Below are 19,170 nucleotides of genomic sequence, written 5' to 3'. Positions count from 1 at the left end.
CTGAAATGCCACTACGCACTTTAACAGACTAGACAGTATAAATTCCAAGTGGAGTAGAATAACATCGCTTCATCGGAGGTTCCACTAATGATGTCACCTAGCATAGTAACAATACATCTGAATAAGTACAAGCCAGCTTGGTGAGCAAGTCAACAACCTCACCCACAACCCGGGCTACAGATCTTTGCCAAAACTTTAAGGATTTAGATACTCTTTCCTGTGTTGATTGCAACTGGTGAAGAAGATTTATATTTATATAATGGATTTAGGGGAGGTGGTGGCCCAGTGATCACTAGACTATTAATCCAGACACCCAGGGAATGTTCTGAGTTTAACTGAATTTGAATTCACTAAAGAATCTGGAATTAAAGTTCTAATGATGACCATGAAACCAATGCCAATTGTCAGAGAAACGCCCATCTGATTCACTAATTTCCTTTCGGGAAGGAAAATGCCATCCTTACCTGTTCTGACCTACATGTGATTCTAGACCTTCAGTAACGTGACTCTTAACTGCCCTCTGGGTAATTCGAGATGGGCAATAAATGCTGGCCTAGCCAGTAACACTACAATCTCAAATGAATAAAAAAAAGTCATTGCCAAATATCTCAAAGTGAGGTTCGGCCACCGAAGTACTTTTGAATTGCCACCGCTTTTGTGTTAAAGACAACACTACAATTTGTTTGCTCTCACAAACAGAAAAGTGAGAAGTAATCATATCATGCTGTTTTTGTGATGTTGATTGAGGGTTAAACATTCATCAGGACAGCAGGTTCTTTTCGTCATCTTTCTAATCGTGTCATGACATCTTTTACATCAAACTGACAGGGCAGACAGGCCTTGGGGTTAATATCTGACCTGGACTGCACCAGTAAGTCAGCCTTAATGTTATTGTAAATATGCTGGAGTGGGACCTTAACATACCACTTTCTGACTCAGAGGCAAGAGTGGTTTTCACTGAGCTGTAACTGGCAAAAAACAACTTTTTAACTGTTTTAAGTTATGGATAGAGACACGACTTATCTTTTGGAGGAATTTATGGGAACTCACAATTCCTGGAACAGTAAAGAACAGTCTGTTGTAAAAACAGCAGAGCTGTGAACTTGGCTACTAGAAATGTGTATGCTGCAACATATGCAGTTTTGTAGGAGCGTTAATTTTTTAACATACTTTTTTGTCAAAGTGCAACTAGGACATGAATTTGTCATCTTGTCATGGATATTATGTGCAATGTACCAAGAAGTTTACCTTAAAAAAGCATTTCAAAGTGACAATTCCACATTAAAACTTCAGTTTAGACAATAAGTGTTTTTTGTTTCTTTTGAGTTTGGAATATTCTCATTTCACTGATACACAATAACATTTATGCCCAAGATTTAATACTTAATCTGAAATGAACTATGAAGTAATTCTGCAGAAAGATCAGACAAGTCAAGTTGCCTTTTGACTGTGCAAGGATTGATACAAGCATCTTCAGCAGTGTAGTGGAAAACTTGGCACAGGAAACATCTTCAAGTTTTTTTTCAAAGTAATGGAAATGTCAACTCATCACCTGTCTCTTGCAGAGTGGTTAGATGCTTACAAAGTATTTGTTAGAATTTTAAAGCCCCATTACTTGCATCCATTTTAGGCACATTCTACAGCTTTTATAATTCATTCCATACTTATCAATGTTATTGCTCAAGCATCAGAGATGAGAAACTGATATTTTGCGAGAATTATGCTCGATACTCTATTTTGACATTTGTTTCAAGTACTTTCATGACATTGTCTCTAAAACTTTGATTACGTCTTGTGCTGATCACATTACTCCTGCATGCATGAAGGAATAAGTCAAGGAATCCAGTATATATAGTTGTTTAAAATACAGAACTTGATTACTACTGAAAAAAAGCACATTTTGTCAATATTTTTGTCTTGCATTTTTTATGGACCACACCAAACCCCCTCAAAATATAGGAAGAAGATGGACTAGACCCTACCTTTTTCTTATTTCAAAGGTATATGTAAGGTGTTGCATTCCAAATGCGATTCGATTGGTCAATGTTAAGCAAGACACATTTAAGTTTTACACTACAGTTAAAATACAGACAAAATAAAAACAAAATAATTGGCTTCACCATAATAACTCTATTGAAATACTTAACAAAATTTTATATACACACTACCAATTAACTGTTCCAATAGAATAACATCTAATAAACAGACACCTGGCAAAAGCAAATTCAGCAAAATATATTATTTCTCATTCAATTCTAGTAGCAGAAAGAGAACCCGATCTTTTAGCCTAACATGAGAGAGGAATAAGACCTTCCACATCCAGTGCAAGACCACAGCAACTGTTGAAAGATAAGACTAAATATTGTGGTTCTGTCAGAGCTTGACTCCACCAATTCAGGCTGCTTCTATTGTTCCAACCTCAAAAAAAAGGACCAAGGGCCTGACAAGCTGTTTGCTTTATTGACTTTGAGCACGCTGCTCAAGACCACTGTCTCAACATTCTTCACAAAAAAAACCAGGACAAATACATCTTTTAAAGTCATAGCACATTTGCAAAAATACTAATGTAAAGGGGATGCAGATTTGAGTGTTCTATTTCAAATATGAATGAGTGCAGAATGCAGCCAATTAAAATGTACAAGGAAATTCTTACATTTAGCTGTAAGCTCAAGTATATCTCTTTCCTGGCAGCATGAGCTGTAAATATGCCATGGTGTTTTTTCCACCTTTTAATGTAAGCCATCTTCATTGGACAATATATTTTCAGTGGGATCCTTACAATTCCACACGCTGAAAAATTGATTTACTGGCAACCTGATAAGAAGGGCCCAAGCCATTTGCTCATCATGCAAACTCAGTGCTGAAATAAAGTGCATTAAAGTAATTCTTGCAAGACAAGAGCTACTCGAATCAGATAATTTCTCACAATATGTCACACAAACTCATGAACAGGCCCGCACCATCAATTTCAGTTCTGGGAAATGCTCAGGCCACCTCAAATTATCCAGGAAGACTTAGCGGATCTCAAAAATTTGAGCAACAATTTACGTGAGCGAAATCATGCTTGACAAATCTGCTGGAATTTTAACAATGTAACTGGTAAAGTTGATAATGGGAAGCCAGTAAATACGGTTTACATGGACTTTCAGAAGGCTTTTGATAAAATATCCCATGTAAGAGATTAGCATGTAAAATTAAACAACAAGGGACTGGACTAGTGTCCTGACATATATAGAGAGCTAGTTGACAGATGGGAAACAAACAGCAAGAATAATCATGTCATTTCCCAAGTGCCAGCCAGTGATTAGAGGGCTATCACAAGGATCGGTTCTTAGACCCAGCAATTCAGAATATATGGTAAGATTTAGATGAGGCAACCAAATGAAATGGCTCCAAGTTTGCAGACAACACAAAACTGAGTAAACTGTGAGAAAGATACACAGATGCTTCAGTGTGAACTGGGTAAGTTGTGAGTTGGGAAATGCATGGCAGATGAAGTCGAATGTGGATAAATGTGTGTTTGTCCACTTTGGTGGCAAAAACAGGGAAAGCAGATATTACCTGAAAGGCAATAAACTGGGAAAGGGTGAGGTGGAATAATTGCTGAATGTCCTTCCATACCAGTCAAAGTAAACGTGCAAGAACAGCAGGTGGTGAAGAAGGAAAATGGTATGTTAGCCTTCATAGTGAGAGGAATTGAGTACAGAAACAGGGATCATTTTGTGCCATTGTTATACAGGGTCTTGGGAACACCATACCAGGAGTATTCTGTGAAGTTCAGTTTCCTTAAGTGAAAAAGAGTATTCTGACCTAGGAAGGAGTGCCACAAAGGTTTACCAGACTGATACCTGGGGTGACAGGACTGACATATGAACAGAGTCTGGACCAGTTAAGTTTACATACACTGGAGTTTGGAAGAATGAGGAGGTATCTGATAGAAACCTAAAAAACTTCTAACAAATCTAAACAGGGTAAATGGAAGAAGGATTTTGTCAATGACCCTGTAATCCAGAGGCGGGGTCACATTCTAAGACTATGGGGTAGTTTATTGAGGTCTCAGATGAGGAGAAAGCTCTTCATCTGAAGTGTAGTGAGCCTGTCAAATTTACGGCCACAGAAACCAGTTGAGGGCAACACGCTTAATGTTTCCAAGCAGTTAGATATAGTAAAGGAATCAAAGGGTATGGGAAGAAAACAGGAACAAGGTACTGAGTTGGATGATAAGCCATAATCATATTGAATGGCAGAGCAGGCCTTAAGGGTGGAACGGCCTACTTTTGGTCTTATTTTCTATGTATCAATGTTTTTAATAGGGAAATATGCTGTTCCATATTGCTATGTGCAGTAGCAACATGAGCAGTGCTTGTCACCAACAGAACATTGCTATCCAGATGAAAGGTCATTCTGCTGATCACACACAGGAGTAATACAGTACATGGCAGTAATACAGTGCTGTTATCATGCTAGGCATGTAGGCCTTCAAAACACTGGCATATTAATCAGCGTATGTCTTGAACTGTTCGATTCAGGTCAGGTACTAACAATACCTAACCAGGCCATGCTTGCAAAACTCAAAATGTGGCTTCCAACTCTTGATATGGTTCTACAATTGGACAACATAGGATAAATAATTCTGGGTGTGCTATGAATTATGCTGACAATCCAATTAAGATGGTCAGGCAGGCACACAATGTGGCACACATGTGTGTACTAGAAGCTACATATATTATGACACAGGCCCTGTTTGTAGGCTAATCAGACATGGGCAGCCATCATGCCTGTTTCAACAGAACAAAAAAGGCAACAGACATTCTATGATTCATTCCTCAGGCCAATGTCCTGTTTAATCAGGGTCAACATGCCTGGTTTTAAAATTAGTTTTTTATTTGCATATAGTTTGTCTTATAGTTACACACAATTTATAATTGCCAGTTATTATTTAACTGGTGAAGTCTCCCAGTCAGAACCCCCATACCAACTGATGACCACTCCCTCCTCGTGCAATGTAAAATTTTCCATCCCCATTACATTGATATTCTTGTGAATGTCCAGATAAACGTAAGACAAAAATCTTCATCAGAATGTATCTTCTTTTCAGAAATACCAAGATGTTAAATAGAATATTTTCTGTTGGGATAACTTAATTTAGCTCAGCTTCACATTGATTGCATCTTGAGCTGTTTAATCTTAGCCTATATGTAAATTCACGAGATATTTGGACAATAAAGAATAGAAAGATTCTTCATATCATCAAATTAATTTCAAAGATAAAATATGAATTGAGGGAAGTGGTGGCATAGTAAATGTCACTGGATTAGTAATCTAGATCCTCAGGTTAACATTCTGGGGTCATCGTCATTGAATCTCACCATGGCAGGTGGTGATATTTGAATTCAATTTTAAAAATTCAGAATTAAAAACTGGCCTAACGGGCATGATATAACCATCATCAATCATTGTAAAAACCCATCTGGATCCCTAATATCCTTTAGGGAAAGAGATCAGCCATTCTCACCTGTGACTCCATATTGACAGTAATGTGGCAGAAATTGCCTAACAAACGACACAGTTGTATCAAATGGCTACAAAGTCTAATGATTGAAATAAAACTAGAGAGACAATCTAGCATCAGTCTAGGCACCGGAAATCACAACAGTAGACCTAGCCCTAACAATCAAGTAATATAGCAATGTCTGATTGCTTATGCCAAGGCTGGGTGATCTATCCTACAGACTACTCAAGTAACAGCCTGCCATTGTTTGTGCAGGATTCATTAGTATTATTGGTTAAGCAATCTCACAGCCAATGCATCAGGTCTAAGGTCTACAGTCAGGTCACATCCAATCGTGAATGGTGTTGGGCAATTAACTAAGCAAGAAGATAACACTCCACAAATAGCCCCATCTTCAACGATGGGGAAACTCAATACATCAGTGTAATAGACAATGTTGGAGTGCTTTTATCCATATTCAACAAAAGTACAAAGGTTGCAATCTATTATGACCTTCTTCTGAAATACCAGCATCGCAGATGCCAATCTTCAGCGAATTTAATTCATTGCATACAATATCAAGAAATGGTTGAATACAGTGGATACGCAAAGGATATTTGTCACAACAATATTATGGCAATTGCACAGAAGATTTGTACACCAGGACTAGCTGTGCCCCTAGCCAAGTTGTTCCAGTGCCCCAACAACACTGACACATGTCTGACAATATGGAAAAATGTCCGGTATACCTTGTGCATAGAAAGCAAGATGAATCCAACCTGGCAAATTACAATCTTATCAGTCAATTCTTTAACATTAGCAAAGTGATGGGAGGAGTCATTAATACTGATAAGAAATAACCTGCTCATGGATGCCCAGTTTAGATTCTGCCAGGGCTGCTCGAATTTGGACTACATGATAGACTAAGTTCACATTCAGACAAAAGAGGTGAACTGAAGAGATGTCAAGAGAGTGACTGCCTTTTCAGCATTGAGGCAGCATTTGACTTTTTATGGCATCAAGGAACTCCAGCAAAATTGGAGTAAACTGGAAACAGAGGAAAGTTCAAATGTTAGCTCAGAGGTAGGTACTACTGTACTATTGTACTACAAGAGACCCAAGTTTATCAAGGCAGATATTTTCTAATCAACCTGTTCAGTGAAGTTATCACTCACATCTGGTGCACATGGAACTTGAAGCCAGACCACCTGGCTCTGAGGTAGGAACATTATCATTACACAAGAATCCTAATGCAATTCCTCAGGGTAGTGTTGTATGCCTAACCATTTTCAACTGCTTCAATTTATTTCCTCCATTTGTTAGTCTCAAACACCACCAACCGTAAATTCCTCTCCAAGCCTCATCCCATCCTGATTTGGATCTGTATCACTGTTCCTTCATAATCACTGGATCAAAATCCTGAAGCTCCCTTCCTGACAACAGCCTTAGGCATTAGCCACCTCCTAAGGACTGCAGCATTTCAAGAAGACAGCTTACCATTGTTGTCTCCTGGATATTTAAGGATGGACAATAATTGCTGGCCTAGCCAGAGTGACAATATGTGTCTTTAAGAAGGATTTGGTCGTCCAGTTTCTCTTGAAGGGAGGTGCTAGAGACCTAGTGCTGTGATGTCTGCTCCATAGAAAGCATTGCAAAGAGTTTTTTTTCTAAAATTAGACAAAAGAAGCATGAGTCGATAGAGTCACACTCACACAGACCCAGGGTTTTAGCTTTGCTTTCAGTTATTGACTTTGGGGTTTTTGGAGCTGAAGCTGCTACATACAGTTCTCTCTCTGTTGCTAGGCTCATTCTTTGGATATTTCTTCTCCTGGACTGGGGAATATAGCAAATGAGCTAAATCTGTTTTGCTGAATTTGCCTTTACCGAGGATATGTTTATGAGATGCTGCTATATTGGAACAGTTGATAAGTAGTAGTAAAATAATATAATACTTTGTTAAGTACTTTGATAGAGTTAAAATTTTGTCAGTTTTTTTTGTTTGTGTTTTAACTATGGTGTAAGAATCAAGTGTGTTTTGCTTAAAGCCTAGTAGTTTTAGCCATCAAATCACATCTGGAACACAACACCTTATATTTTCCTTTAAATAAGATAAAAGCTGGGTCGAGGCTATCTCCTTGATATGTTTGCAGGGGGTTTGGCCTGATCCATAACACCATCAATACTTGCATTCTGTAAGAAGGGTAGAAAAATCATGTTAAAATTAAAATCAGTTCAAAAATGGAACAAATCAAAGCCATTAGTGGATTGTTTCATCTTTCCCGTGGTGAGGCCAATCTTAACCATTCATGGTCGCTACATTCATAAGTGTTTAGCTAGCCTCACTTTTCGATATCATAATTAGTTGCTACTTATTTATGGTGTTTCATATATATCTGATATTCTGGTGAATCCTGTGATAAAGGAATCACAGCACCTGAGATGTTGTAATTACATTTTAACTGGAATTAGTAACTTCCTCACCTCTGTTGCCCAAAAGCTGTCAGAGTAATTTCACAACAGCCAGCCTTGTACCCAGTCGTACAGAATTAACGTTATATCACTTTTTCCCACTGATACCCACAGTGCTGAAGAATTTGCCAAGATGTTTATTTTTTGCCATTGGATGGACTCTCAACGCTAATAACAATTCTTTTCCAAGCCTTCCTGATTGAAAAAAAATAGCCTTAGGGCTGAGGCAGACCATTAATTTCATACTCAATCTCTGCCCTGGAGATTTTCAAGATGATGGCCAGTTGCATTTTGGGATGAATAATAAATAGTGGCAGACTGGAGCAGCATTAATTAAATTGTAGTGCTTATATTAATTTTCATACAAAGATAGTCACACAACAACAACAAATTGATATTAATTTTAGAAAATTACCCAAACCAGTTGACAGTTGTCCAACATGAAAAGTACATGTATATTTTCGCAAAGCTTTCTGTCATATAGTTACCACCTCAATTTAATTAAAGGGAAAGGATTATTTGTATTCTATTGATTTTTGACCAATATTGTCTTGAGAAAATATTTGGAACGCGTTGCAATTAAAAATTGATTATATGCGTGCTTTTTTTCATTTGTGTACTGTGGTGTGTCCAATAATTTTGATGAACAGCAAAAACCTTACAGCATGAATCCAAGACCTTTGAAAGAAATAAACACAAGCAAAAAAATAAATCAATTTATATAGAGTACATGACATTACAGGCTAACTGGACCAACTTCTGAAGGGACTTGTTACAGCACTCCACAGATTGGTCAGACATTGAAAATGTTTCGCCTTGAGATTTCACAATAGAAAAATGATCAAATTCTCTAACATTAAAAACTTGTACTCATCCATTAGTTTGTGAGATTTAGCCTCATTCAGCTGTAATATCTGTATTTTCAATGTTACGTTTTCAATTTCACCTTCCGTCCACTCTGCGTTATTTACTTGCATCAACGACTTTTAGCTGACAGATTATAATTATACAGAAATTCATTACACTGACTGATCTCAACAATGTGTTTCACAGTGGCTCGGGGCTACAACTGTGGTCTAGCGATAAAACAAGAAATAAAGTGGCTTGGTGCCACTACATTTTCCCATGTTGTTATTGAATCATGTTTAATAGCTTCCTTCATGGCAGTTTTGCCAATTTACTTGCAACGACACCCCTTTCACCTCATGGTTCCAGATGGCCCAAAGCTTTATATGAATAACTTACAAACACGTATGCTGTTTAAAAAAGTTATGCTTCATTTCTCCAGTTCACTTCTTGTAGGATGCATTGCTGTGTATATTTACAATTTACCATAATGTATAATAATGAGAGCAAACCATTATGAGATGTTATTAAACACCTCTGGAACTGGTGAAACTTAAACCCAGGCCTCCAGCTTCAGAGTTAGGGGCAATGTTACTGTACTACAAGAGCTCATGAATACATTCTATTCGGTTCTAACTTGCTAGCAGTGATAAGTCCCTTCCAGTGAACTGCATCTGGTGAATCTATTTCAATTCCGATTCACACTAGAGCTTAAGCATTGCGTTCATGGATCGATCTTCACAAAGCATTGTCTGCAGCAAAATTATGTGAAGCCATGAAGATTTTACATTCAGATTCATTGTTCCTGTAATCAGTAGAAAGTTTTGAAACATCCCCCAGTGAATGTTAAAAATGATTACATGTCACAGAAAAATGATAGTTATCCAGGAACTTATTCCATTAGGAACATGAAATTAGTTATTCTGATATTGTTGAATAGCCATGCTGAAAATTGAGCAGAATAGCACAGCATGGAGAAGGGTGCAATTAGCAGGGAGCAAGCACATTTAATGAGTTAAGCTCATTTGTTCTGATTCCCAGATGTCTGACAGAATTGCGTTGCTCTCCGGAAGTGGTCTCCTGGTGGCATACCGGGCAAGGTCATGGGTGTTTGGTAACTGGACAAATAAGAGCCCCAAGCCAGTTAAAGTCCTTGCCGACTTGTATGCTACAGTCCACTCTGGGCATCTGTCCTCCCTCCCAACAATGAAGTCCGGGTTGAGAATTCTATTCCATCTTGGGGCTCCCTCTCTCTCATTTACCTGTAATGGCATCCTGTCATTACTTCTGATCTGGGGAGGCTCCAAACCAATGCATTAACTGGTTAATTTGGGGCTTGTCACAGATAAAACAAGTCACTTTCACCATAATGGATTGTTGGATCTTAACTTGGCCTTGCAGAGAACCCATGAAGCCCATGGCAAAAACCCTGGCCCAATTCACCTTCAATTTTTCTTATCAACCTGGTAGTCACATAACACAGTATTGAGAGTGTTATTGGTTACAAATTGTTGTTAATCAATATCAATTAATCAGCATCAGATTCTGACATGAAGTCCTCAGTTCAGGAAGTCCTTTGGGAATTATAGATTCAAAGTAAACCATTTCTTCCAAGTATGTTATATTTGTCATAACCCATGCCCCAAATTACTCAATCTACCACAAAATATTATTTTGAAAGAAATATATGTTTAGTTTACATTGAATGAATCAGTATGATCTGTTCCCACCATTTCTCTAGGAAGCAGGTTCCGTTGATTTCCCAATAAGCTGCTGAAAAAAATGATTCCCCAATGTGGAATTTATCCCCTCTCCAATTCCTGACACTAGGAAACAACCTGTAGTGGCCGCCATAAGAATTCCCAAAACAGGTTTAATGTCATTTCTAACCCGGGAAAATTCAAATTACGTAATTGTTCCTTCGCTTCAGTCATTTTGCTCACTCTCTTCTGAATCCTTTCAAAAACTGCAATGTCTTTTTAGCGGTTGCTACGAGAATTGTACGCACTGGTCCGAATATAGTTCCAACAATGATTTGCACTGTTTTAAAATTACTGTCCTGGTTCAATGATGACCCTTTTAAATACAGCTCATCTGAGATTAATCGTTCGTTGCCCAAACCTGATTGTTGCGATTGAGTTAAGAGCGCGGGATTAGGAAAGCACTTTTTAAACGAGTTTCCATATCCACATACCTTGTGTGCCCTTGTGTGAAACTTCTGTATTAATTATTGTGTGAAACTTCTGTATTAATTCGGATCATGTCCACTGGTCACCAACTTCAGATTTACGCCTGTGTTTGTTAAAAAAAAAACTCGGTAACTGGAATGCTTTAAACTACGATTTATTGCTAAACTGTGACATATTAGCTATTTTAAAAAAAACATCTTTCTCTCTGGAGTAAATGTATTGAAATCACAAAAAACTCAAGAGTCTGCTCGCGCGGGGAAATCTGAAGTTTCACACCCCGCCCCCCCGCGATTCGCAATGATTCCAAAGACAGCTGCTTTTAAAAATAGCAGTTTTACATACTCTACATTTACAGTTTAATCAATGACCCGTCGTCGACTATCAACGCTCTTAAATGTAACACAAGGTTACTTTGTTTCCTATACTTTTACACAAATCAATGAGAAATACAATTAGCGATGATAAATAGATAGCAACTCAGATTAATCTTAAATAATTGATTCTATAAGTAACATTTGACGTTCCGAGCGAACATCAAACTATTGAGTGTCCAAGTGCAACGTATTGAAAAACAACTAAAAGTCAATTCTCCCACATTTCCCTGGCGAATCTGGTCGTGTGCAAGTGCAGTATCTTAATGGAAACATAGATATCTCGTTCCAAGCAACCTATTACAGGATGTACGTGCGAACTCCAAATATAACTGGACAACTTTAAGGCTGCCTGCGGTTCCTGCACACGCGAATGTATTGATACATTGTAATGTATCTGGAGCTTGGGTTGAATTGCTGTCTGCCTAACCAGCCTTAGTTAATAGCGAGGCAATATTTCTGAATCATTTACGGGTATGGAATAATCATTGGCGAATAGCTGCACAGCAGAAAAGAGCGCAAAGAGTACCTCATACTGGTCCACACCGTTATATTAAAAACAACGAAAAAGTTCAATTATCCAGTAGAAGCAGAAATGTAGCTTGCCGCTTCAACAGCTTTTAAGATGCACGGTTTATTAAATTACAATTCTGTCACCAGCTACAGCTGCTTTGGATTCATTATCAAGCGAGTGAGCTTTTTACGTGTGTTTTTTTTCCCAGGGAGACCACAGCAAGGCTCCGGGGAGAAATCGCCAGTGAAGTCATCATGACCTGATATTTTCCTGTCAAGGATTCTCTCCCTCTCGCACATGCCTCCACATGTATCTGTTGGCGGCACAAATTGGTAATTGACAATTAATTTCTAGCTTTAAGCAGACAGTGTCGCTTTAAGACGCAGTGCTAACTTGCAATGAAGAAAGATGTATGAAATTCAAACAGTGTTTAGAGCAGGGCATGGGGGTGGGGGTGGTGGTGGTGAGGACAGGACCGACAGCTTCCGTTCTGGTGCGAAAGAATTGAGGAGAAAGAGAGGTCGATTTGGTGTGTTGTATTATCTGACCACCTTCCCGCTGGTGCTAGACATTCTGTTGAGTTTCTCTCGTGCAATGCATCGGAAAGACTGCATGGGAGGGAGAGAAGGAACGGGATACAGTCGGCGTCCTTGACAGCGTCTCTGACAGCTATTCCTCCGCCTGTTCGGGAACGCTGCATTAGACAAAATAATCCGCTGCCCGGCTCCCTGTGAAAGTTGCTGCTTCACATGTTAACGTGACCGAGAGGAGGTTGGTGGGGTGAGGCACTCTATCAACTCCATGAGGCCGGTGTCTCTCCCCCGGGGGGTGGCCCCATTTACATCTCGCTCTCGCTCTCTGGTTACCCCAACTCTTGCAGGTAAGGAGTGTGTGGCGGGAGAATCAAAGCCCAGGCAGCGATCCCAGAGGAGGAGTGGACACACACAGACACAGAGAGAGGAGGGATCGCTGTAGCACGGCCAGAACAAGGACAGGGAGAGATTCGAGCTTTCACACACACATACACACACACACACAGGGGGAGGGGAGGGCAGTCTCCACACTCCAGTCAGGGTTACATGAGCTTAGCAGAGAGAATTGAAATGAGACTTCATTACCACCCACGGCCCCTTCCACATGCTCACGCGCTAAACTTGTCTGAGTGTCAACGTCGGGCATGAAGGATATTTCTGTCAACTTTGACACCGACTGCACTGATAGATGACCCGCTGTTCCAGGAAACTTCTCAGTTGCTGGTGACGAGGCGATATGCTGGCACGTTCCGCGGTCTATTGGACGCCGTTTGTTCCGGAGAGGCGATGCTGTTTGAAGGAAGGCACTGAGAGGCACTTTGCTTAGGGGAGGCTGGTGTTTGGGGCTCAGCATTTGGACCTGGGGCAGAAGAAGAGGGTTCCCGGTCTCTTGTTGCTGCTTGCTGCCGAACACCACCTATCCGCCCTCTCCTCCCCAGAATCGGTGAGGGTTCCCACCCCCCCCCCCCCCACCTCAAGTCCCCCAGCCCCGGAGGCTTAGAGCTACACCCTTTCCCTGGGCATCGCTGCGAACCTTCCTCTGGAAGAGAGCCTGAGAATTGGCGAGACGTAGATGGCACAGCGACTTTCCGGGGGCTAATTGGATCTGTCGGTTCATTTTCAGCGGACTTCATCTTACCCCCCTCCCCCCGCACAACATGGACAAGCCTCAAAACTGATGAGGTGGGGGGGGGGGGGGGGAAGTGATGGCCCGCGCCTCCTGGACACGCTTCTAGCCAAAAGCTGAGAGCGCGAATGAAGTCAAGTCTGTTCTGATAAACCAATTAGTCTGCTGCTATTTTCATGGAGAAAGCGATGTGGAAGAGTCGGTAGTTGCAGCATTCCCACAGACTTGGCTCTTTCCCATAGGTGAGTTGCTAATGCGTTCCTCGGTATAAAAACCGTGTAGGAGGGCTCCTAGCCAAACAACACGCTTCCAGTTTTAACCCCCTCCCCCATAAACTTGCTCGCCAGTTGTATGGGATTGGACCTGGACTCTGTGTTTCTCTAACCTTGGGGTGATAGGCACGGACCTGGTTGCTTCCCCCCCCCCCTTACAGAATTGAGACACAGTTTTCTAGCTGATGCAGTTTCCCGGAGCCGAAGGCAGCCTAAGTTTTTTCCTCACTTCCTGCTTTGCAGAGAGACGCGATGGTCCCTACAATGTCCGTGTTGCTGTCTCTCTCGATAACAGCCTGCGCCTTGGTGTTCAGTAACGGAGCCCTTCCGCCAACACTCGAGCAACTTTATCTACACCGGCCAGGTAAGCTCTTTCCAACCGTGGATCTAATCTCAGTGTGGAATCTGGAGAAGACTCAGGGAAGCAAGTCCCTCCCGACCCCCACCTCGTTTGCCGACCCCCTACTCACATTCCCTGCCCAGTCAGTGAGCGGAAGCGGAGTGGGAAAGATAAAGAGGCGAGCAAATTCAAGGTTCAACTTTTCACAGCCTCCCACATGAGCAGGAAGCAGGAAAATCGGGCAGGCTGCCTGCAGAGGAGTCTCGCTGCGAATGACCCAGATGGAATGGGAGATTATTTGCAGGCAGCGGGACTGGCGGTGGGAATAAAAGTGTGAGAGCCGCACAGGATTCCCCTCCGAGTGTAGAGGGCTGGGGGAACGTAGCTGCAGTGAGGCAGGGCATTGATTACAGATCTTATTGCGTTTTGCCCATAGCCTCTGAAAGGCCGGGATCGGACCACGCAAAGCGAAAGTCGATGAATATCTGAGCTTAGCAGTTCCTCTTGTGACTCTCCAACAGATGCCCACTCTGCACCATGACCACTGTTCAATCCCTCCATTCACTCCTTCCTCCATATGAAACCCACTGCGCTGACAGACGCGTGTCATTTGACAAGGTATAGAGCCCATTCAAATCGCCCTCTACTCGTCCAGGAACGGAGGGAGTGCCAATTTGTTGGTGCCAGTTTTCTTTCTCTCTCTCTCTCTCTCTGCCCTCATGTCACTGTCACCGTGGACGCACGGGAATGGATCGAGCCCCGATCTGTGAAGGATTCGTCCAGCACCAGTTCCCAGCCCAGTGCCTGGTGACAGCAGCAAGCAAAAGCTTTAGCCCAAATATTAGAGAGGTCGGCGCCTCGTTTACTACTTCCCGAACTAGAGCTGCTTCCACATTCCGGATAACTCTATTCCTGGAGTGTGTGTGTTTATTTTTTTTAACAATAGCTAGTCTGACAGGCTACAATATGTAAGGGAGAATCTATTGATCCCCTGATTGACGTTATTGACTTCGATTGGAGGGATTGGTTTCTCTTTGCATTGCGTGTCTACACAAGAGACCAGAAACTTTGTCCAGGCAAATTTCACCTGGAAATAATCGATGATTTAACGGCCCTCGAGTTTGGTGAGGAAAATACAGTCTTAACGTGCCTCATTGTCCTCAGAAGATGCAGTGTTCACAGCAGCATATATGAAACATTACCATGTACAAAAGCATTGAGGGAATGTCGGTCATTTTTAAAAACAGGACTAATAAGATTTTCTCAAGACAACAGACAAAACCGGCAATTCAATTGACACGGGCAGATGAATGGTTTCTGTCTCCATGAATGGTTTCCTGGAATGTGTTGAGTATCCAGTCTGATTTAGACCCCGGTGCTTAAAGCCTCCACTCTACACTACAGGAGACAATTACTGCAGTTAGCATAGTTCAAGTGATCAGTCGGGAAATGCTGACAAGCACATTCACTCCGAAATTGCAAATGTCGGGCTCTCAATAGCCTCCTACCTTTTATAAGAAAAATCTCCTTGTAGAATCTGGACAGCGCTCTGTCATACCTTGCTCACCTGCCCGACTGTTACTTGTACCGGGGAAGGGATAGCAAGCACTGCAGGGCTCTGCTACTTAGGCTCTGTCATTGAGAAGTTTCCCCGAAATATCTTTGCCCCTCACTTTGACGTGAATTAGTTCTACCCGGCTGACCCATACTTAAAATTATACGACTGTTTTGCCAAGCTGACATTCACTTTGATAAACTATTTCATTGTTGCAGTGTAAGTTTTAACTTATTCCCTGAGGTATGGCCAAAATAATTTAAAATTGTAATTGTTTGCTCCTAAGGATACATTTTAATTATGCACGCATTTACTCATGTCAGCTGTTTTTCAACAAGTAGCTCCAATGTTGACATTTTGGCACAGAGTGAATGAACATAAAAATAATTCCCCAATTAAATTTAAGCTACTGCTGCAATGTTATCGGTGAGATGGAATCATGATTAAAGGCATTCGAGGTTCGGAAGATGTTTGATGCTCAGCACCTCGTTATCTATGTTGTGGAGTCACGCTAGTCAAATTCAATTCCGATTCCAGGATAGGGAGCAGGAATCCGAGCTAGCAACTTCTCCGTTTCCTGGTTAGTTGATAGGGTAGGCAATTTTGCGGTCCCTCATTGTAAGCAGAGGTATGTGGGACTCCCTTCACTCAGGGCACTTCTATGTGAGAGTCAAGGGATTTAGTTATAAGAGCATTGAAAAAAGCAGATGCAATCATAACACTATCAAATGATTTCTGTCTGGAATTCATTATTTACATTTTAAATAATTATTAGAGATTTTTTTTTACACAGGTTTGTGAATTTCTGAGATGTGTTAGTGGAGTTTGTAATTAAAACAGAAACTATGTCAATCTTTCATGGATAAGTGGTAGCACAATGTTGGAAGAAAGGAATGTAGTGACAGACTATATATATGGGATCAGGATTATTGGTCCTATGGAAGTTAAACATACAGAAACGGGGTATCTCTCTAGTAATGCAATTATGCTATCATTACGATTAGAAATATAGAGGTTACTGATCCGCGGAGTTTTTTTTTAACGGTGCAATAATCTAATTGCCAGAAGCTACCTTTGTGAATTAAATCTTCCAGAAAATGGGGGTTCTAAGGCCAGGGCTATACTTTGACGCCCATCCCAATTTGCCACGGAGAAGGTGCTGTGAGCTACTGCAATTCATGTGGTATGGATACATTGAGTGCTGTCACAATTTTGAACCAGTGATATAGTTACATATCAGAATGCTGTGTGACTTGGTGGGCAACTTGCAGGTAGTGCTCCCATCTGTCAGCTGTTGTGCACCTCATGATGGATACGTTACAAGTTTGGAAGGCACAGTCTAGGGAGTTGATGCATTGTATGTTATAGAGTAGGCACAAGCTGCCACTGTGTGCTTGGGGTAGGGGAGTGAATATTGGAGGTGATAGATGGGATACTTTGTTCTGGAGGGTGTTGACCTTCTTGAGTAATGTTGGAGCTGCATGTGGAGACTATTGTACACACTCCTGACTAGTGATAGTAATGCATTGAATGTCACGGGTGAATGGTTAGATTCTGTCATGTTGAAGATGGACCGTGGCCTGTCACTTGTGGCATAAACAGTACACTTATCTGAGGTTTATGAAATTGCTGCACACTGTGCATTCATCAGCAAATATCCCCACTTCTGACCTTTTGATGGAAGGAAGGTCATGGAAACAGCTGAAGATGGCTGGATCTAGGATAGTACCCTGAAAAACATATGGGTCTCTTGTGGCACAGTGGTAGTGTCCCTCTGAACCAGGTGGCCAAAATTCAAGTCATACCTGCTGCAGAGATGTGTAATTACATTTGGGACTTGATTTTAATTAGGAACTTCTGCAGTGATGCTCGTGGACTGAGATAATTAATTTCCATAGACTGTAATGATCTTTTGTTAGTGCTTGGTGTGACTCCAACCAGTGGAGAGAATTCCCCCTCATTTCAGTTTTGCTATGGTAACAGTTTGCCTACCTTGATACCAAGGATAATCACACACTTCTCACACCTGGAGTTCAGCTGTATTGACAGTGTTTGGATGAAACCTATCATGAAGTCAGGAGCTTAGTGGCCCTTGTGAAACCCAAACTTATTATCAATGGTCAGGTTATTTGCAATGTCAGTGCAGCTTGATAGGCCCGTCAACAGTATATTCCTTCACATATTTTGGTGGAAAATAGGCTGAGGCTGTAATTGGCTGGGCTGGATTTATTCTTTTTTTTTAATGGACAGGATATACCTATGTAATACTCCTCATTATTAAGTAGATGCCATTGCCCTAGTTGTACTGGAATAGCTCGTCTAGGCTGGCTCTGGAACACAAGTACACATTTGTACTTACACAAGTACAAATATGAGAATGTTGATCGGATTTGATGTGATTCATTGAGTATGAAATTGCTGGCTTGGATTGGGGCTATCTATAATGTACTGCATCTGATGTTTGGCAAGCAAATAGTTCTGTGGTATAACATCATAGAGCTGGCACTTTATATTTTTTGGTAAACCTAGAGTAGAGATTATGTATTGTTGTTGAACACAACTCTGCCTCTAATGGCCCCCGATGCCCAATCTTGAGTTGCTCGACCTGTTTTGAAAACTATCCCATTTTGGATTGTTTGATGGGTGCTCCTACAAATGCTGAAATGGACAGTTGCATTTGTAATAGTCTGTGTCAAACAGATTGCTCCCCTCTTTTTAGTTGCTTCACTGCCTGCTGTAGACTTGGTCTAATAGTTATGTCCTTCTGGACTGTTTCTGTATTGAAACTGTTGAACTATTTCTGATGGACATTTAAGTCTACGAGCCAAAACACTCTCTGTATTCTTGCCACTTACAATGTTTCTTTCAATTGTTGTTTGGAATGATTCATCAGCTGAGGGGGCAGTTGTTTTATATAGTGTATGCAATAACTCAGATAGTCATGAATGACATGAAATAATGGGGTTGAAAGAAATCATTTGTTTCAGCCAATGATTGATAATATTAAACCCTTAATGTTTTTGTCTTGTCATGCATTAGTCTACACATTTACAAAATATGATAATATACTGCCCAAGATTTTGCTCATGAACTATTGGTTATATACTCAATATGTTTGCAATGACTACAATAAAATGCTAAACCTTTTTGGTATAAATCTTATCAAATGTCAACTACATTAAGTACAGATGCTTATTACAAAAACTAAAAATAGCACTTTCTCTGGAATCATTAAGTCTAATCACTATTGGCAAGTTTAGATGACAATTGTAACTATTCAGATTTCCCTGTTTGTAGTTCGTGCCATCCTAATATGATTGAAACGATTACAATCTTGCACTTGTTCTTAGGGATTCATGTATTCTTCAGAAGGTACTGGGAAGTTACAATTAAATTTTGCTAAGACTTGCTGATTTCAGATTTCAGCGTTATGTGTTAACCTCATCACAAATGTTCACCAATCA

The 19,170-nt window shown here is 40.8% G+C and overlaps 1 protein-coding gene across 3 annotated transcripts in view; it reads left to right on the top strand.

Annotated features, from left to right (window-relative positions):
• Window positions 1-12,358: 12,358 nt before the first annotated feature.
• LOC125460143 (chemokine-like protein TAFA-1) overlaps window positions 12,359-19,170 on the top strand; it is a 464,230-nt gene continuing 457,418 nt past the window's right edge. For 2 of the 3 annotated variants that reach the window (XM_059649924.1, XM_048547268.2), the window contains exons 1-2: window positions 12,359-12,760; window positions 14,055-14,175. In XM_059649924.1, coding sequence (XP_059505907.1) covers window positions 14,064-14,175 — 112 coding nt within the window. In that variant the 5' untranslated portion in view covers window positions 12,359-12,760; window positions 14,055-14,063. Of the gene's footprint in view, window positions 12,761-13,390; window positions 13,782-14,054; window positions 14,176-19,170 lie in introns of those variants that run through there. The other variant, XM_048547267.2, reaches the window with a different exon arrangement.

This window comes from Stegostoma tigrinum, chromosome 11 (genome assembly GCF_030684315.1).
Source record: "Stegostoma tigrinum isolate sSteTig4 chromosome 11, sSteTig4.hap1, whole genome shotgun sequence".
NCBI lineage: Eukaryota > Metazoa > Chordata > Chondrichthyes > Orectolobiformes > Stegostomatidae > Stegostoma > Stegostoma tigrinum.
This window is presented reverse-complemented; position numbering and strand designations above follow the sequence as displayed.